General features: G+C 45.7%; 1 protein-coding gene and 1 long non-coding RNA gene across 2 annotated transcripts; one reads left to right on the top strand and one right to left on the bottom strand.

The window, feature by feature from the left end:
• Nucleotides 1–1,273: 1,273 nt before the first annotated feature.
• On the bottom strand, nucleotides 1,274–4,563 carry VAMP8 (vesicle associated membrane protein 8). The gene is made up of 3 exons (XM_043917786.1): nucleotides 4,426–4,563; nucleotides 2,957–3,109; nucleotides 1,274–1,717 (listed from the first exon to the last, which is right to left on the bottom strand). The coding sequence occupies exons 1-3, from the start codon at nucleotides 4,426–4,428 to the stop codon at nucleotides 1,574–1,576; spliced, it is 300 nt and encodes a 99-aa protein (XP_043773721.1). The 5' UTR covers nucleotides 4,429–4,563; the 3' UTR covers nucleotides 1,274–1,573.
• LOC122703496 lies at nucleotides 4,455–21,078 on the top strand. Its single transcript, XR_006343506.1, has 3 exons — nucleotides 4,455–4,587; nucleotides 5,164–5,981; nucleotides 20,268–21,078. It is a non-coding gene; the product is annotated as an uncharacterized LOC122703496 (long non-coding RNA).
• The last annotated feature ends 74 nt before the right edge of the window (nucleotides 21,079–21,152 follow it).

The following is a 21,152-nucleotide window of genomic DNA, read 5'->3' as shown; positions in this document are numbered from 1 at the left end:
AAGACTGCCCCCCAAAGGGCTCTTCGGTGCTTTCCTCCCTTCCTAGTTTTCAGAGCATCCTTCTAGAACTGGATTGGCCAGTACTAGTCCCCAGTCCTATCTCCCAACCCCGCCCCTTCCAGACTGCTTCCTCCAAAGAGGGCAGAGATGACAAGAACCCTCCCCCCAAACCAAGATGCACTGGGCACTGGAAAGAGTAACAATGATGGTGGGACCTGGTGGGGAGGAGGGAGGCCCAAAGACAGAGAGGTCCATTGTCCAGGAGGGGAAGGAAAGCCACAGGCCCTGTCCTGTGACACTGACTGTGTCCAGCCACGGGACACAGGGGTGAGAGATGCGCACCCCCTCAGGACTGCTAAGACCCAGAGGCTCCGCTAAGCTCCAGAAGGCCAGTGGCAGACAAAAGACAAACAGAACTTGCAGAACCACAGGAGAAGGAAGAGCAATTTAGTTCCTCCACCCTCCCCCATCCCTCCCTTCTAGAGTACAACAGGGCCATGGAAGAGAAATGCCAATGATGGTGGGGTAGGAGGGTGGGGGGAGGGGAGGATTTAGATTTCTAAATGCTCTGCCTAGGAACACTGCATGTCTCAGCTAACATTTCCAGCAGAAAGTAATAAAGAAAATGGCAAGGGGCTTCCCTGGTGGCTTGGTGGTAAAGAATCCACCTGCCAATGCTGGAGACATGGGCTCAATCCCTGATCCAGGAAGATCCCATATGCCACAGAACAACTAAGCTTGTGTGTCACAACTATTGAGCCTATGCTCTAGAGCCCAGGAGCTGCAACTGCTGAAGCCCAAAGGCCCTAGAGCCCATGCTCTGCAACAAAAGAAGCCACTGCAATGAGAAACCCGCACACTGCAACTGTAGCATAACCCTTGCTTGCCACAGCTAGAGAAAAGCCCACTCAGCAATGAAGACCCAGCACAGCCAAAAATTAAAAAGAAAAAGAAAAAGAATGAAAGACAATGGCAAGACCCAGAGAGGACACTTAGGAGTCTTATATACCACCCTAAAATGCTGGGAACGCCTTGAATTTTCCATACTCCAAGAGTTCCAGAAAATCCCTGCTCTTGAGACCCATGATGGGACGAGGGGCGATTAAAAAAAAAAAAAAAAAAGAGTTTCCGTCTTTCTTCTCCAATCTTATGTTCTCCACCCCTCCAACAGTTTGGGCCTCTGATGGGAGAGTTCTGCCAGAGAGTGTCCTGGGGAGAAACAAAATAGAAGGGCCAAAGGCACAGTGGAAAGGGAGAAAGGACCTCACACGCATAGGGATACTGAAAGGTCTTTATTGCCCACTGGCCACCCTCAGTTCCATCAGTTTTCCAGCCATGTGCTAGGCCCTCTGGGTCTCTCCAACCAACTCTGAGGACCCCTGAAATGCAGCCACAGTCCAGCTCTCTCTTTCTGGGGACCACAGTGTTCCCTGGGGCAGACAGGGGGCTTCAGAGTGCAGGGCGGCAGGACCGAGCAGCATTCCACGTGAAGAAGGACAGGAGAGAGGGCCCCCCCTTGGCATGCACCACGGAAGGTGGCAGCCAAGGAGGAGGGCAGGGAGGGAGGGGTTCCCTAAGTGGGGATGGCACCGGTGGCAAAAAGCACGATGAAGAGGACGATGATAAAAACAATCACACAGATGAGGACAATCATCTTCACGTTCTTCCACCAGAACTTCCGAGCCACCTTCTGTGACGTGGTCTTGAAGTGCTCTGACTGTTGGGGATAAGGCAGACACAGACCAACATGCCGTTCCATCTAAATATTGAAGTGCTAAGTGGAGCTAACAGATTGCTAAGTAAGACAGCTTATGTCCTCCTATCTTGACAAATGTACCTTCAGAACCATCTGGTGGGCCAAGTTCAAATTTAGAATTTGTGGGGCTCCCTCTGGTTCCCTGTCCTCCACATTTGGCTTCTGACACATGTTTCCACCCAGGCTTGTGACAACAGCAGCACAACCTGCCCTTAGGAGGGCAGACAACCGGGCTGAGGGGGTGCAGGCTCCAGGGGGGATATATTTTCCTGGTTCTATGATTTCTGGCCCCATCAGGACTGCCGAAGCCAGAGGAGGGGCTCAGGGCAGTACAGAGGCTGGAGTTGAGGGCAAGTGTTCTTCCTTCTCCCAACATGAGTTGGAAAAATTGTTTCCTTGGGCCCTGCTCCCCAGATCAGGCTGAGGACAGAAACACTAAGTCCCCATAAGTTAAATGAGCAATACTCAAGATTACATGCAGGACTCCGAAAGCCACTGCCAGTCTCTCCCAGTGGACATGGGATCTTAGGCTCCAGCCCTCTGCTGAACTTTAGAGTCACCCCTTCCCTGAGCAGCTGGCTTTGGCCTCTAGCTGGAGAGACAGGAGAATATCTAGCCAGATGTGTGGGAGATGTTATTCTAGCCTTCAGCTAGCAGAAGAGCCTGGGATCAAAGACTTTTTTACTGCTCTTCCCAGCTTCTTTTTAAAGCTGGCTCAGCAAGACTCTTAACAGTTTTCCACTCCCTGCCTAAAAACCCTGGGGAAGGCCAGCAGCCCTAAGAGGATGTTCTGGGGCCAATATTTTTGTCCTGGGATAGCCAGATCCCAGGACAAATACAGATCCCAAATGAGAGTCAAGGGCAGCCTTCAAAGGGAAAATCAGTTTCATAGGAGAGAAACCTAAGAGAGCACAGGCTGACTGATTTTCTGTCTCAGAAAATCCCTCCATGGATCCACCCCTGCACCCCCAAATCTGTCCTTAAACTCAATTCCAATCAGTGGAGTATAGCAGAATCAGAAGTGGGGACTCAGCTCACGTCAGTTCCCAGCACACATGGAAAGACAGACTTCCCTCCTTCACTCTGCCACCATGATCACCACGCCCCCGGTAATCTTCCTTCCCCCTCTTCCTCTTATCCCCTGGGAGGGGGTGGGGGAGCTCCCTGGGGGGTAGGGTGAAGGGCTCCCTGTCATCTCACTGTGGCTTCCAGATCCTCTGTCTTGTTGCGAAGGTGGTCCAGGTTCTCTCCCCGGGCCAGGATCCGCTCCACATTCTGGGTCATGATATTCTTGACCCCTTCCACTTCATTCCGGAGGTTCCGCACACGGTCATCTCCACCGCCACTGGCCTCCTGGGCAGCCACACAAGGGGTTAATTAGGCCAAGAGCTGGAGGGACTGAGACCCAGCCTCAGAGGCCAGAGGAGGGGGAGGCCTGAGGTGGACTTTAGCTTTTTGCAATGCTTGATCTGTTTGCAAAGAGAATGTTTTTCTGAAGAACTCGGGTAATCAAAACCAAATGCCTCTATAAGCCCTAGGCGGTGAGAGCCATCCATGTTAGGAGACAGACAGAACCCAACTTCTTTGTGGATTCTCAGGGCCCTTGACAGAACAAGAAGCAACCCTCAAACCCCTCTCCACTGCTTCCTTGTTCCTCAGAGGGTCAGAGGAGACAGCTCAGCCAGTATCTCCCAATGCACAGCTCCACCACTATGTACAAAATTCCCAGGTCCCATGGGTCCTCATTAAAAATGCCTGTGTTGGGCGCGGACCACCCTCACCAAGCCCACCCTCCCTCTCAGACAGTAGCTGGAGAGCTGCTCCGGCCTCCTGGGAAGACTGATGGCTGTGACCCAGAGCTAGGCAACCAGGCTCCAAGTCCCTCACAAGGCCCCAGGAGAGAGAACAGTTGGGCCACAAACTTCTGCTTTCCCCACCACTTAGCACCACGCGCAAGCACCAGGCCATGGCCTGCTCAGGCAAGTATAAAAAAATACAGACAGCCTGGGCGTTGGGGGAAATGGAGGGCAAATCCTCCCAGGCTGCAGCCTCATCCCCAGGCTTCATGATAAGGTTTTTGAACAGGGAGGGGAATACACTGTTAAGCTCCTCCCTCCCTGACCCACTCGACTTCCAGAAACAGATCAGGGGTAGGGGTCGAAACTATTGCTAGATAATCACAGAGAACCAATTTCTGAGTCTTTTACGAACCCTCAGCTCTCTTCCCGGGGGTGGGAGGAGGGGGCGGGTAGATTCCTTGGACTCAGTTGAGAGACAAATTCTTTCGGTTTCCGTACAGAGGGGGATTCCAGCCGATAGGCTGGGCTCTGCCTTCGGAACTGCACAGGCACAGCCCAGGAATGTCACAAAACCCGCAAGCCGGCAGCGGCTGGAGGAGGGGATGAATTAGGTTCCAGCCACCCGAAGCACCGAAGCCCACTCCAGATCAGCTCAGGGGTCAGGAGAGGGAGGGAGCAGAGAAGGAGCAGGAACACCCACCCAGGCAGCTCAGACCTATTTGCAGCCAAGCTGTCAAAGAAGAGACCTCTCTGGCAGCCTCTGGCCCAGCCCTCGGACTTTGCCAACCAACTTTCCCTGGGTAATCCCCGGCCCCCGACCCTCTCTGGCTGGCCTTGAAATCTGCCCCTTTTTCTTTCCAGCTCTCTCACCATGTTTCCAAGCGGCTCGGGCCTGCCGGCAGCCGAACTCGTTGACTACTCCGTTTCCTCCCAGGCGGCCGTCGGTTCACTTCCTGCTTGTCCAACTTTCAGCCCGCCCCCGCCCACCTCGCGTCCCAGCGGCTCCGGCCACACCTCGCTCAGGTTCTCCAGGTAGGCGGGCACCCTGCGCTGTCCTCCCAGTCTCCTCCGGAGCCGGGGCTTAGGCTTAAAGCGACAGGGTTCCCGAGCACCACATTTCTTCTAATTTAGGAACAAGAAAAGATCAGGCAGCCCTCCTAGGTTTCCTGATGTAGAAAGGGCAGCCGTCTCCTTTTTAAATTTTTCATTATTATTTTTTGGCCGCACACGCAGCATACAGGCCCTTAGTTTCCCAACAGGGCTCAAACCGGCGCCCGCTTCAGTGAAAGCGAAGAGTCAACCACTGCACGGCTAGAGAAGTACCTCACTTTAAAAAAAAAAAAAAAGAAGAAAATTTTTTTTTAATGTCCTCATTATCTGATCCCCAATTGTTAAAGAATGAAATCAACCCTAAGCACTCTGTCAGACCTTGTTCATGTGGAAACAGAATGCAGATATGAACATTTCTTACTGGACAACCCTTGTTCCCAAGTTGTTTTAGTGCAGAAAGCATTGAAACCCCCAAAATCTGAAATGCTGTGATCCTGGGCTCTGGTGTCAGAAGCTGCAAACATCGAGTGAACCTCTCCACCTCTCTGGTCTTTGCAGGTGCTGATCCTGACCTCAGAGGGTGGTGGTATGGAGTAAAAGAAAAGCTTACGCCATGTACCTAGCACAGCCTGGAACAAAGGGCTGCCCACTGCTCCAATCAGGAAATGCTGGGTCACCAACTCTCCTATTCTAGAGTTCAACCGTCCTGCACGTCCCTTCGGGGGCCACCTCGAGTGTTAGGGAACCCCAACAGAAATGAGCAAATGACTGCCCTCTTGACCAGAGAGGGGGCCCAGGGCAAAGGATTTTTCCACTGACCTGGCTGCAGGCCAGAGAAAATCCACCCTTCCCGGATGGTGTTTATCAAGACAGAAGAACAATAACAGACCCGTTCAGAAGGAAACAAACATTCCTGTCCCATCCCAGAAGTAACAGTTCCAAGAGGGAAATGGCAGCTTCTCTTGACAAATGCTTTTTTTTTTTTTTTTTGACAAACACTTTTTTAAAGAGCTTAGTAAACTTTGGACATCCGTAGCATTTGGAGACCCTTTATTCTAGCTTCCCAGGTGGTGCTAGTGGTAAGGGACCCATCTGCCAATGCAGGGGACAGAAAGAGATGCAGGTTCCATCGCTCTGTCATAATATCCCCTGGAGGAGGGCATGGCAACCCACTCTGGTATTCTTGCCTGGAGAATCCCATGGACAGAGGAACCTGATGGGCTACAGTCCACGATCTGCAAAGAGTCACACACGACTGAAGTGACTTTGCATGCACGCACCTGAATTTTGGTGGATAGTATCAGCCTGCTTTCACAGAGAACGTGGTACCCCACTCCTCATCATTCTTAGAAAGGCAACAATGAAGCCAAGCAGAGGTGGGTCAGTATCTTTGATCTATCCTTTCTTTCTTTTTAAAATTATTATTAAGTTTTTTGACTACACTGGATTTTCCCTGGGGCAAGTGGGCTTTCTGTAGTTGTGGGATGCAGGGACTTCTCCATTGCAGTGCTCAGGCTTCTCTTGCTGCGGAGCACGGGATCTAGAGTGTGCGGGCTCAGTAGTTGCCCCTCGGCATGTGGGATCTTAGTTTTTGAACCCGGGATCACATCTGCATCCCCTGAATTGCAAACTACAAGTCCTAACCACTGGACCATCAGGGAAGTCCCTGTTGATATATACTATCATTGTCCAGTACAGTAGCCACTGACCACAAGTAGCTGTTGAACATTTGAAATGTGGCTCCTCTGACTGAGGTGTGATGTAAAACACACACCAGATTTAAAAGATTTATTATGAGAGAGAGACTGTAAATATCACTTTAGTAATTTTATATAATCATCAATATATAAAATTGAAATAATGTTTTGGATCTTTTTCCTTTTTTCTTCTTTTCAAAAAAATTTATAACTTGCTTTATTTATTTATACTTTTGTTCATGCTATACAACATGCCAGATCTTAGTTCTTCAATCAGGGATCAAACCCACGCCCCCTGAAGTGAAAGCTCAGATTCCCAACCACTGGACCACCAGGGAAGTCCCAAGTGCTTTATTTTTTATTGAATTATAGTTGATGTACAATATTATATGTTCAGTTCAGTTCAGTCACTCAGTTGTGTCCAACTCTGTGCGACCCCATGGACTGCAGCACGTCGGGCCTCCCTGTCTATCACCAACTCCCGGAGTTTACTCAAACTCATGTCCATTGAGTTGGTGATGCCATCCAGCCATCTCATCCTCTGTCGTCCCCTTCTCCTCCTGCCCCCAATCCCTCCCAGCATCAGGGTCTTTTCCAGTGAGTCAACTCTTCGCATGAGGTGGCCAAAGTACTGGAGGTTCAGCTTCAGCATCAGTCCTTCCAATGAACACCCAGGACTGATCTCCTTTAGGATGGACTGGCTGCATCTCCTTGCAGTCCAAGGGACTCTCAAGAGTCTTCTCCAACACCATAGTTCAAAAGCATCAACTCTTCGGCGCTCAACTTTCTTCACAGTCCAACTCTCACATCCATACATGACCACTGGAAAAACCATAGCCTTGACCAGACGGACCTTTCTTGGCAAAGTAATGTCTCTGCTTTTTAATATACTGTCTAGGTTGGCCATAAGTTTCCTTCCAAGGAGTAAGCGTCTTTTAATTTCATGGCTGCAATCACCATCTGCAGTGATTTTGGAGCCCCCAAAAATAAAGTCTGACACTGTTTCCACTGTTTGCTCATCTATTTGCCATGAAGTGATGGGACCAGATGCCATGATCTTAGTTTTCTGAATGTTGGGCTTTAAGCCAACTTTTTCACTCTCTTCCACTTTCATCAAGAGGCTTTTTAGTTCCTCTTCATTTTCTGCCATAAGCGTGGTGTCATCTGCATATCTGAGGTTATTGATATTTCTCCTGGCAGTCTGGATTCCAGCTTGTGCTTCTTCCTGTCCAGCATTTCTCATGATGTACTCTGCATATAAGTTAAATAAGCAGGGTGAAAACAAACAGCCTTGACATACTCCTTTTCCTTTTTGGAACCAGTCTGTTGTTCCATGTCCAGTTCTAACTGTTGCTTCCTGACCTGCATACAGGATTCTCAAGAGGCAGGTCAGGTGGTCTGGTATTCCCATCTCTTTCAGAATTTTCCACAGTTTATTGTGATCCACACAGTCAAAGGCTTTGGCATAGTCAATAAAGCAGAAATAGATGTTTTTCTGGAATTCTCTTGCTTTTTCGATGATCCAGTGGATGTTGGCAATTTGATCTCTGGTATTATATGTTACAGGTATACAATATAATGATTCACAATTTTTAAAGGTTATACTCTATTTATAGTTATTATAAAATGTTGGCTGTATGCCCTATGTTGTATGATATATCCTTTTAGCTCATTTTGTACATAGTAGCTTGTATCTCTTCATCTCCCACTGCTAAATTGCTCCTCTCCCCTCTCTCTCCCCACTGCTAACTACTAGTTTGTTCTCTATACCTATGAGTCTGCTTCTTCTTTGTTAAATTCAGTAGTTTGTTGTATTAATATTTTTTAGATCCCATATATAAATGATATCATACACTATTTGTCTTTCTCTGACTTATTTCACTAAACATAATACCCTTGAGGTCCATTCATGTTGTTTTAAAAGGAAAAATTCCATTCTCTTTTATAGCTGGGTAATATTCCATTGTGTGTGTGTGTGTACACATCTTTATCCATTTATATGTTAATAGATAGACACTTAGGATATATTAACTTAAAAAATATTGGTGAAATTAATTTCACCTGTTTCTTTTCTCTTTTAATTTGGCTAATAGAAACTGTTTAATTACCAATGTGGCTCAAATTATATTTCTATAGACACACTGATCTATCCTTTAACGTTTTTGTGACATTGGACAGATTTATGTAACATCTCTAAGTTTCAATTACCTCCATTCTGTGCCTGTACTTAAGAAACTGTCAGTAAATGGTGGCTTTTGTGATTACTAAGAATTCCAGATGCTAAGTGAACTGGTGGGTAAGGGAACATGAGAGATACCAAGAAACAAAGACCAGAGTAGGATGTTTGAGGGGAACAGGAAGAAATGCAAGAGGATTCCCTGGATGGGAATTCCCTGGACGTTCCTTGTTGTAAGTAGAGTTACAACAGTTGAGGAGCTATTAGGTCTGGTATGCCACTGCAAGCCTTGGACATACATGGATGTTCCTGAGGGAGCTGACCCTTGGCCTAGATCCAGCAACTGTCAGGGAGATTCAGCAGTGCCTATGGTTGGACCTGTAACCTGTTCGTTCTCATCTTCACCTTACAGAATTGGGCCCTCGTCTTCACTTTACAGAACTGCTGCAGGCTTAGCCTCACCTGTACAAACACTGCATTGTTATCCTTTATCAGAAAACTATCTGGGAGCTTCCCTGGTGGCTCAGTGGCAAAGAATCTGCCTGCTAACGCAGGAGATGTGGGTTCAATCTCTGGTCTGGGAAGATTCCACATGCCTTGGGGCAACTAAGCCCTGTGAGCCACAACTACTGAGCCTGTGCTCTAGAGCCTGGGAGCCACAACTATGGAAGCCTGTAAGTCCTAGAGCCCATGCTCTGCAACAAGAGAAGCCACAGCAACGAGAAGCCTGCCCACTGAGACAGAGTCACCCCCACGAGCCACAGCTAGAGAAAAGCCCGCACAGTAACGAGGACCCAAAGACAACCATCTGGAAGTTCCCTAATGGCCTAGTGATTAGGACTCTGGGTTTTCATTACTGTGGCCTGGGTTCAATCCCTGGTTGGGGAACTGAGATACCACAAGCTAGTGTGGCCAAAAAAAAGGAAGAGCATCTGGCTACCACCCTCACAAGGTAAGACATTCAGGAAGGCACTGAATGATACTCAATGAGCGGAAATAGTGCTGTGGGCAGGGAACAAGAGAACAGAAGTCACTGATTCCTTTAGTCAAAGGAGGCTCTATCCTAGGACGAGGGGAGTGTCAGTCACTTTGTAAGGAAAAGACGCCATGTGGTAGGAGCTGCAGCCAAAGAAGCAATTGGAGTATGCTGAAGAGTCTTCTTAGTCCTTGTGTGATCGAATTTGGGCATCAGTCCTCCTGCCGCCTGGCTGTGGCATCTTTGTGTGCTCAGTCGATTCAGCAGTGTCTGACTTTGCAACCCTGACTTTGCAACTGTAGCCCACCAGGCTCCTCTGTCCATGGAATTCCCCAGGCAAGAATACTGGAGTGGGTTGCCATTTCCTTCTCCAGGGAATCTTCCTGACCCCGAGATCGAACCAGAATCTGTTATGTCTATTGCACTGGCAGGCAGGTTCTTTACCACTAGAGCCACCTAGGAAGCCGGTTGTTGTGGAGTCTTAGGTAAATCACTTCCCTCTGGGATCTTTGATTTCTTCATCTGCAAAATGGGAAAAAGAATGAAAGCTGTTTTGCAGGATTATTGTTAGGATTAAATACTACGGGTATATATATCTGTATTTCTGCTAAAGCATATTACAAATGAAAAAGGAGACTGGTAGAACAAATGGAATGACAGAAGGGAAGAGGAATATAAACAGCCTGCAAAGCAATCAGGCAAGCTTTGCTATACACTGGCATATACCCCAGTCTCATTTATGGCCCCAGTGGGCAGCTGACTCCTGTACCTTTCAGGGGAAAGGCTAGAGAACAAGGAGGAAGCACATTCAGGAGGCTCAACTGGAATTGCTCCTGGAAGATCAGAAATCTCTCACCGCTGCCAAGGCCTCTTTGGTCTCCAAACCTCTCTTTATAGACTGTTACACAACGAGTCACCCCCATCTCTCCCAAGGTGCTCTCTTTCTTTCTGACCTTGCCCTTAGAACTGGAATGTTCTGCCCTTGGCCATTTTCTGACTCCACCCTCTCTCCTGGAGCAATAGTTCTCTGTGGGGTTGATCTTGCCCTCCAGGGAATGTGACACTGTCTGGAGATATTTTTGGTTGACACAACTGATGGGGGAGTGGTGCTACCAGCATCTAGTGGGAAGAGGCCAAGGATGCTTAACTTCCTACAATGTCATAGATAGCCCACAACCTCCACCCCAAAGACAAAGAATATACAGAGTTTACTCAAACTCATGCCCGTCAAGTCGGTGATGCCATCCAGCCATCTCATCCTCTGTCATCCTGCGGGGAGCCGGCCTGACTGCTCAGGCCCCTTCTCGGCCCTGAGAGAGATCAAAAGGTCCCTCTCTGTCCCGCCACCCCTGATTTGTTAAAGTGCAAATTGGCCTTTCTCACCTCCCTCAAGGAAATCGCTGCAGCCACCATTTGCCTATTTTCCTGACTCAGATAAGATTATCGGGCTCCTGTGAATGGCTTATGTCTAGGTAGTCTTTACCTGATTGTAAGACGCTGGTGCCATGCTCTGCTGGGGTTAAGATAAAACTCCTAAAACTAGTATCTGCAGTTCTGCACGTATGCAAGTCTTTGATCTAAAATTTGGTGAATCCTGTTAGTATATATATGTATGTTACCCCTCAATAAAGTCGTCGGAATCAGTCAGAAGCTGACTCCGTCCCTCTCAACCCCATCTTTCTTAGTCTTTTATTTCTCAGGTGCACTGGTGATTGCGTCCTTGACCTGTTCATCTAGCCGGCAGGCCCGGCAAGTGGCGCCAGAACGAGGAACGTGGGCGGACCCCAGAGCACAGCCACCCAAAAATATTGAAAGTGATCCCGGGAGAAAGCCTCACCTATTCAGGTATTGTTGGAAAACTGTGGGTGGAGAGGGTATAGTTGAGAGTAAAAATTATGGGGCAAAGTAATAGTAGACAGTTCTTTGTTTCTATGTTAAAAACTATGCTAAAAGCCAGAGGAATTTCTGTCTCTAAACAGAAACTAGAAAGATTTCTTGTCTTTGTGGAGGAAACTTGTCCTTGGTTCCCAGAGGAAGGAACTATTAGCCTTGAAACTTGGATAAAGGTGGGAGAACAAATTCAAACAGTTTATACCCTCTGTGGACCAGACAAAGTTCCTCTTGATGCTTATTCTCTATGGACTCTAATAAGAGATTGTTTAAACCCAGAACACGAGAGTAGGAAATTTGAAACAGCCTTGAAATTTATAACACCCAAGTGTTCAGGTGCCCCCCAACGGGTAGCGGAGCACATATATGACTCCCCAACTGTTTCAGGTTCCAGAAAAAATGATAATGAGACTACTGCTCTCGAACAAGACTCAGATTCAGAACTTTCTCCTGATGAGGAAGACGATTTAAAAGAGCAGGCTTTTGAGCATGACAAAGAAGGATGGGATGCCTTTATAGTAACTCAACAAAAGAATAAAGACCAAGGCTCCCCTTTTTCTGAACTTAGAGAGATGCTAACATCCATATCTCAGAGAATGGAACAACTAGACTTATCGCCCATAAATACAACTAAGCCGTTGCATTCTAAAATGCCATCTGTTATAGCCGGTTTAGATCCTGACCCGCTGCCGCCGCCGGTCCCGCTCCCTCCCCCTCCTCTCGCAGAAGCGCCTTTGATTCCAACAGCGCCAGTATATGTTCCATCTAGCCTAAAAAGGCCAATACTTTCACCACTACAAATGGCTGTGAAAACAGCCCCCGAGAACAGGGTGAAAATCTTGAGGGATATTCTATGATTTTCCCTGTTTTTCAAGATGCTAATCATCAGAGGTATCATGAGCCTCTGCCTTTTAAACAACTGAAACAAGCTTGCACTCAATACGGGCCTACTGCGCCGTTTACTCTAGCCATAATTGAAAGTCTTTCATCTCAATACTTGCCTCCTAATCTCTTGTGGTGCTCAAAATACGGCGAGGTCTGTAACATCATTGAAGACCGTAACCGCCGTAATGGGCTGCAGGTTACTTTTGACATGCTAATGGAGGAAGGACAATTTCGAAACCTTAATCAACAACTGACCCTTCCTCCCCTAGAATACTAAACGATGAGGGGCGAGCTGCTCTGGCCCTGGTTGAAAAGGCCAATGGTCTTGTGGAAAGACCCGCTGGATAATAACTGGCATGGCCCAGATCCCGTGTTAATTTGGGGGAGGGGTCAGGTATGTGTTTTTCCACAGGACGCCGAAGCACCGCGCTGGCTCCCGGAAAGGCTGGTACGCCAGACGGAGGAGATCACTGAATCAGCAATTAGGTTGGCTGACTTTACAGCAGAGGAATCTTCTCCCGACAAATCAGCAGATGCATGAGTGTTAATGCATACTTATATTACGAAAATAGATCTGTTTCTTCTCCTAATGATTTTAATCGATTTGAGGGTAACTACTACCAAGTTTGGGACGAATATTTCTGGATGACCCCTGAAAAAGGACAGCTACTGACCCCTGCTGACATTTGCTGGGAGCAAAAGACTCATGTACCAACATTTGGAGGCCGAGAATTTCCAGGATATCACATGAAACATATGGGACTATTGCCTACCCACAAATGTAAGACTGTAATGGATGTAACGTTTATTGTCAACAAGTCTGTTATTTGGCCAGGGACAGATTGGGAAAATAGCCCTGGTATAAGATGGGTAGCCCCAAATAACACTCGATGGATTTGTGGATACAACCTTTGGCCCTGGCTCCCTGTAGGATGGGTGGGGAGATGTACCCTAGGGTTTGTGTTTACCCCTGGGAGAATTCATAAGCAAAAAATTAGTCAACCTGTTAATTTACCTTATGTTAAAGCCCGGTGGTCACGCTCTGTTTTTCATTGGTATGATTATTTAGCCTCAATTTTTGTGCCCTCTTTAGGAGCCACTGATATTATGCTCAGGGTAGAGGCTTTGAACAATTTTACAAAACAAGCTTTGACAGATACTAGAAGAGCTTTAGAGGCTCTTAATGAAGAACAAAAACAGATGAGAAAAGCCGTTCTACAAAATCGTATAGCTCTGGATATTCTAACAGCCTCTCAAGGGGGAACATGTGCCTTAATAAAAATGGAGTGTTGTGTATATATTCCTGATTATTCCTCAAATGTTTCTGATGCTTTCGAAGATATGAAACAACAAGTAGCCGCTATGGATTTTTCTGACTCCAGCATTTGGCGTCAGATATCTGCCTGGTTTCATAGTGGTTGGTGGAAATCTATAATTTTCATCATTATGTGCATATTGTTATTGCTGTGTTTTGGCCCTTGCATTTGTCAATGCTTATCTGAGATGATAAATAAAAGATTGCTGATGTTTTCCCGTTTGCAAATGCGGCCATTTCCTTCGAGGGAGATATAATGGCCATTAGTCAAAAGAAAAGGGGGAGATGCGGGGAGCCGGCCTGACTGCTCAGGCCCCTTCTCGGCCCTGAGAGAGATCAAAAGGTCCCTCTCTGTCCCGCCACCCCTGATTTGTTAAAGTGCAAATTGGCCTTTCTCACCTCCCTCAAGGAAATCGCTGCAGCCACCATTTGCCTATTTTCCTGACTCAGATAAGATTATCGGGCTCCTGTGAATGGCTTATGTCTAGGTAGTCTTTACCTGATTGTAAGACGCTGGTGCCATGCTCTGCTGGGGTTAAGATAAAACTCCTAAAACTAGTATCTGCAGTTCTGCACGTATGCAAGTCTTTGATCTAAAATTTGGTGAATCCTGTTAGTATATATATGTATGTTACCCCTCAATAAAGTCGTCGGAATCAGTCAGAAGCTGACTCCGTCCCTCTCAACCCCATCTTTCTTAGTCTTTTATTTCTCAGGTGCACTGGTGATTGCGTCCTTGACCTGTTCATCTAGCCGGCAGGCCCGGCATCATCCCCTTCTCCTCCTGCCCCCAATCCCTCCCAGCATCAGGGTCTTTTCCAGTGAGTCAACTCTTCGCATGAGGTGGCCAAAGTACTGGAGGTTCAGCTTCAGCATCAGTCCTTCCAATGAACACCCAGGACTGATCTCCTTTAGGATGGACTGGCTGCATCTCCTTGCAGTCCAAGGGACTCTCAAGAGTCTTCTCCAACACCACAGTTCAAAAGCATCAATTTTTCAGCACTCAGCTTTCTTCACAGTCCAACTCTCACATCCATACATGACCACTGGAAAAACCATAGCCTTGACCAGACGGACCTTTGTTGGCAAAGTAATGTCTCTGCTTTTTAATATACTATCTAGGTTGGTCATAAGTTGCCTTCCAAGGAGTAAGCGTCTTTTAATTTCATGGCTGCAGTCACCATCTGCAGTGATTTTGGAGCCCAAAAAATAAAGTCTGACACTGTTTCCACTGTTTGCTCATCTATTTCCCATGAAGTGATGGGACCATACTAAATTACCTGTCCTTCCCAAAACAAACCATCCCCTTTTACATCTTTGTTCAAGTGGACTTGTGTCATTGAGACAATTGAATATCCTGCTTCATTCATCATTGCTTCCATGAAGTCTTCCAGATTTCCCCACTGAAATTCAATTTCTTCCTCTTCTGATCACCATCACACTGTATCTTTTAGAAAATCTACAATAAGCTTTACCATTAACTGCATGTGCATGTGTGTGTGCTAAGTCACTTTAGTCATGTCTGACTCTTTGGGACCTATGGACTGAGCCTGCCAGGCTCCTCTGTCTATGGGATTCTCCAGGCAAGAGTACTGGAGTAGGTTGCCATGCTCTCCTCCAGGGGATCTTCCCGACCCAGGGATGAAACTTGCATCTCCTGCATTGCAGGCAGATTCTTTACCACTGAGCCACCACAAGCTTTGGAGTATTTTTGGATAAGTGAATGCTAAATGCCATGAGTCTCCAAATTTTGGTCCTGAAAGGGTAAACCAGAAATCAACTGCTTGAACAAAAACAAGTTAAAATCATGGGATGGAGAGGTGAAGAGTTAATACATCTCATTTATTAACTGCATTTCTCTACAGAGCATGCTCTCAGTTCACCCAGACTATTCTGAATTTTTGACTTCCCTCTCCTCTCAAAATTGTATTCATTCTTTTAGGCCCAAGTTTTCAAAAAATTTTTTTCTGATTTCTCCGGTTGTAATTCATTTCTTCCTAGTGCTCCTGTAGCACTTTGAACCTCATTTAAAACTTATGATTTCCTATATTCTATTATTATTTTATTATTTCTATATACTTTTATTTTTTATTTTTTTTATATACTTTTATTATTATACTCCTTTAGGACAGAGGCCACAACTGAATCATTTGGTTCCTCCTTTGTAACTTGTCCAGTTCTTTGCACATATGATCAACACTGAACATAATGGAACCATCTAGGGACTTTCCTGGTTGGGGAACTAAGACCCCGGATGCCACACAGTGCAGCCAAAAATTAAAAAATAAACAAAACAGATGTCCAGTGGTTTTTAATCTGCCTCCCAATGCAGGGGATATGAGTTCAATCCCTGGTCAGGGAACTAAGATCCCACATGCCTCGGGGCAAATAAGCCGGCACATGCAACTACAGACCGTTGTGCTCTACAGCCTGTGCACGCAACTGGAGAGAAGCCCAGGTATTGCAAGGAAGACACAGCACAGCCAAAATAAAAATGTGAAAGTGTTGGTCGCTCGGTCATGTCTGATTCTTTGTGACCCCATGGACTATAGCCCACCAAGCTCCTCTGTCCATGGAATTCTCCAGGCAAGAATACTGGAGTGGGTTGCCATGCCCCTTTCCAGAAGATCTTCCCAACCCAGGGCTTGAACCTGAGTCTCCTGCATTGCAGGCGGATTCTTTACCATCTGAGCCACCAGGGAAGCCCCTGTGGCTCCGATGGTAAATAAAATAAAAATAAATAGTTTAAAAAAATGGAGCCATCTAGTATTTTTTAAATTTTTATATATTTTTGGCTTCGCTGGGTCTTCATTGCTGCTCTCGGACTTCCACCAGCTGCGGAGAGGAGGGGCTACTCTCTAGTGTTGGTTCTAGTAGCTGCAGCACACGGGATCAGTAGCTGTGACACTGGGGCCCAATTGCCTGAGGCATGTGGAACCATCCCAGTCCAGGGATCAAACCCATATCCCCTAAATTGGCAAGTGGATTCTTAACCACTGGACCACCAGGAAAGTCCAGAGCCATCTAATTTTGAGTGATCCTAGAAATCTGGCCTAAACTTCCCAATCCACAATGTATTCACCTGGACTGGGATTTGAGAGTGGATTAAGAGATGCATCCCCTAAATATTAATAGATCTATGGCTTCCAAAGTGTTGTATCAGGATGACCTACAAGTGGGCCAGACTTCAACAGCAAGAACAGTTGGTGAAGCCACCTGTCAGACACATCTGTGCCCAATAATCTCTACTACATCTACCCCTGCCAATTCTTTCCTTTAGGATAGTGGTTCTCAGCACATGGTCCGTGAACCCTTGAAGTCTTCAGGGGCAAAACTTGCTATATTAATACTGAAATGTTATTTGCCTTTTTAACTGTGTTAACATTTGAACTGATAATGCAAAGAAAAATGGGCAAAACTGTTGGCAACTTAGCAGGAGCGAGACCGTGGTACCCAATTGTAGTAGTAGTCACTGCATCCCTCCCCGCCATGAGCTTACCACATTTAAAAAATGCCAATATCAAGTAGGAACACTCTTGGAGCTTCCCTGGCGGTCCAGTGGTTAAGGCTCTGTGCTTCCACTGCAGGGGGTGCAGGCTTGATCCCTGGTCAGGGAAGTTTCTCACGCCAGGAGATGCAGCCAAAAAAAATTAAAGAAAAAGGGAAAAAAAAGTTTTATAAAAAGAATGCTGTTAGTAAAGCAGTATAAAATTATTAATTTTATAAATTCCTGTCACTGGCGTACAGATCATTTAACTTTTTTGTGTGAACTGGAAAATATGAATACAATGCTTCTGTATACCCAAATACAATGATAGTCTCACAGTTATTCTAGGAAAGAATACTTGTGCAATTAAACTGTGAACTCACCTTTGTTTTCAAACTAATAGATTTTTTTTAGTAGTTTCCATACACCCTTCATGCTTTCCCTGTTTCTCCTATACTGACATATTAGTGTGATATATTTGTGACAACTGATGAGCTAATATTGATATTAATAACAAAGTTCATGGTTTACATTAGGGTTCACTATTTTTTTTAATTTATTTTTAAAAAATCTTTTTAATTTATTTTTCATTTGGCTTTGCTGAGTCTCAGTTGCAGCACGATGGATCTTTGATCTCTATTGAGCATGCGAACTCCTAAGTGCAGTGTATGGACTCTAGTTCCCTGACCAGAGATCGAACCCAGAGCCCCTGCATTGGGAGTCTTGGCCACTGGACTACCAGAAAAGTAGTCCCTAGGGTTCACTCTTTATATTATACATTCTATGGGTCTTGATAAATATATAGCAACATGAATTCATCATGACACCATTAGAGTATCATACAGAATAGTTTCACTTCTCTAAAAATCCTCTGTGCTACATCTATTCATCTCTCCCTTCCTCCCCCACAACCTCTGGCAAACACCTATCTTTTTGCTATCTCCAAAGTTTTGCCTTTTCCAGGTTATCACATGGTATGTAGCCATTTCAGATTGGTTTCTTTCACTTAGCAATATGCATTTAAGATTCCTCCATGTCTTTGTGGATAGCTCATTTCATTTTATCACTGAATAGTCCATCAGATGGATGTGCTAGTTTATTTTATCCATTTACTTACTGAAGGATATTTTGGTTGACTCCACGTTCAGACAGTTATAAATAAAACTGAGGTACATTCCTGTGCAGGTTTTGCATGGGCATAAATTTTCAACTCATTTGAGTAAATACCAAGGAGCACAATTGCTGGATCATATGGTAAGAGTATGTTGAGTTTTGTAAGAAACTGCCAAACTGCCTTCCAACTGTTTTGTATTCCTACCAGCAATGTAAGCCGAGTTTCTGTTGCTCCATTTCCTGACCAGCATTTGTTGTTTTCTGAGCCTTGGATTTCTAGAATCTCACTGTTGTTTTTATTTTTTGGCCATGCTGTGGGGCTTGTGGGATCTTAGTTCCCAGGCCAGGGGCTGAACCCAGGTCATGAAAGTGAAATTGCCCACTGGATCACCAGGGCATTGCCACATTTGCAATATCCTAATAAGATGTGAAGCATCTTTGTTTTTGTCTTTTCTCTTTTAAAATGAAGTACCATTTTACTTGAAAGGACATTGGACAGAAGAACTATGATTATTCAGACTGGTGCATTTAGCAAATACTTTATCAAAAATGAAAGGAACCTGTCGATTCAAGGAAAACAATAGATGGTATCGGTTGCCAATGGTAAAATTTGAGCTTTCAAATGACAATTAAAATTTGAGAAAACTTGTATCTGCCACTGTGTGCCTGGCAGCTTCCCATCACTTAAGAAATTTTACATTTAGAAGAGCTGCACATCTTAGTTTTTAAATGGTCAGTATTTTCCAAATGACCATCTGTATGATTTTATAAAATTGTCAGGAGTAAAAGATCCATTCAAGTGCAAGATATACCAACAGTTTTTTAAAACTTTCTATTTTATATCTGAGTATAGTTGATTAACAGTGTTGTGGGACTTCCCTGGTAGCCCAGTGGCTAAGACTCTGCGCTCCCAGTGCAGAGGGCCCAGGTTCAATCCCTGGTCAGGGAACTAAATCCCGTGTGCAACAACTAAGAGCTCGAATGCAGCAACTGAAGACCCCTCATGTTGCAATGAAGATCCCGTGTGCTGCAACTAAGGGCCAACGCAACCCAATAAATTAAAAAAAAAAAAAAACAAAAAAACAAAACAGTGTTGTATTAGTTTCAGGTATATAGCAAAGTGATTCAGTTATACATGCACCTGTGAAGTAAAAGTGATAGTCACTCAGTAGTATCTGACTCTTTACAGTCCATGGATTTCTTCAGGCTAGAATACTGGAGTGGGTAGCCTTTCCCTTCTCCAGGGGATCTTCCCAACCCAGGGATCCAACCCAGGTCTCCTGCATTGCAGGTGAATTCTTTACCAACTGAGCTATCAGGAAAGCCCATACATGCATCTACTCTCTCTCAAAATCTTTCCCCATTTAGGTCATTGCATAATATTGAGCACAGTTCCCTGTGCTATACAGTAGGTCTTTATTGGTTATCCATTTTAAATATAGCAGTGTGTACATGTTGATTCTAAAGTCCCTAACTGTCCTCCCATTCATCCTTTCCCTCTGCAAGATATACCAATGATTTTAATGTGTGTGTTAGTTGCTCAGTTGTGTCTGACTCTTTGTGACCCCATGGACTGTAGCCTGCCAGGCTCCTCTGTCCATGGGATTCTCCAGGCAAGGATAGTGAAGCAGGTTGCCATTTTCTCCTCCAGGGATCCTTGACCATCCAGGGATCAAACCCAGGTCTCCTGAATTGCAGGCAGATTCTTTTAACGTCTAAACCACCCAGGGAAGCTCGATTTCAATGTAGTAGAGTGTAAAGTTCATTTTATGTTTTCCAATCCCACATCTGATTGCACACATGCTAAGTCGCTTCAGTCGTGTCTGACTCTGCAACTCCATGGACTGTAGCCCACCAGCATCCTCTGTTCATGGGATTCTCCAGGTAGGAATACTGGAATGGGTTGCCATGCCCGTCTCCAGTGGATCTTCCCAACCCAGGAATTGAGCCCTTGTCTGTCTCCTGCCTTGGTAGGCAGGTTCTTTACCACTAGCACCAACTGGGAAGTCCCCACATCTAACTAACCTTTAAAAAAACAACCACTTGTAAGTTTAGGTGTAGTATCAAAGAATGTCCACAATTATCTAAAGAGCCTATTAACATACTTCTTTTTTTACCAACAGTACTTGTGAGACCAGATTTCCTTCATATACTTCAATCACAACAGATGGAATGCAGAAACAGAAATGAGAATCCAGCTTTCTTCAATTAAGCCAGGCATTAAAGAGATCTGCATGTAAAACAATCCTATTCTCATATATTTTTTAGTGTGGAAAATATATTTTTTCATAAAAATGTTATTGATGTAAACATGTAATGGGTTCATTACTTTTTTTCCTTTTAGTGAATCAATGCATATTTCAAACATTTCTCAGGGTAAATTTCCAAGAGGGTAAATATGGAAAAATATAACTTATTATTCATAAAAAGCTCTTTAGGGTTCTCAATAATGTATGTAGCAACGTAAAGGGGTCCTGAGACTAAAAAGTGTGAGAACCCCTGCACTAAGATGCCTTCCTCGGATCCTGCTTGTCAATTCCAAGGCAGAGAAACAATGTTACAAAGCTGTTCAAGACTCACCTTACCCAACCAAACACACTCTATTCACTATCCCTACTCTGCATTCTTTCTGCAGTCAGGTCGTTCCGGTTTTCCTGCTGCTTTCAAACCTCTGGTTCCAGGCCGGGACAGCCCTCCCAGGTGCATCCTCAACTGGGCTGGAAACTCTTCTGGGAAGAGTCTGACTTTTGCGCCCGCACTGTTCACACATCTGCAGCGACCTAACAGGGGCGGGAAGGGACCCAGAGAGGTCGTGGGCGCCCAGAGTCTTCTTTAGGTTGATAGAACGGAGAGGGCTCGGGAGGCCTCAGGGACGAGACTTGACAGAAAAAGAGACAGGTCCGCGTACACCTTCACTCCTCGGTCACCAGAGAAGGCGGGTTCTGACCACGCCCCCTCGCGACCTCGTTGCCCCGCCCCCAGACTCCTCGCTCCGCCCTCTGCCGCCA

Source organism: Cervus elaphus, chromosome 11 (genome assembly GCF_910594005.1).
Source record: "Cervus elaphus chromosome 11, mCerEla1.1, whole genome shotgun sequence".
Taxonomy (NCBI): domain Eukaryota; kingdom Metazoa; phylum Chordata; class Mammalia; order Artiodactyla; family Cervidae; genus Cervus; species Cervus elaphus.
The sequence above is the reverse complement of the archived record's forward strand: the minus strand, read 5'-3'. Positions and strand labels throughout refer to the sequence as shown.

Coding starts and splice junctions, on each gene's coding strand:
- VAMP8 (XM_043917786.1), bottom strand. Junction 1,718..2,956: donor CAGAGGATCTGGAAGCCACA/GTGAGATGACAG, acceptor TATCCCCAACAG/TCAGAGCACTTCAAGACCAC.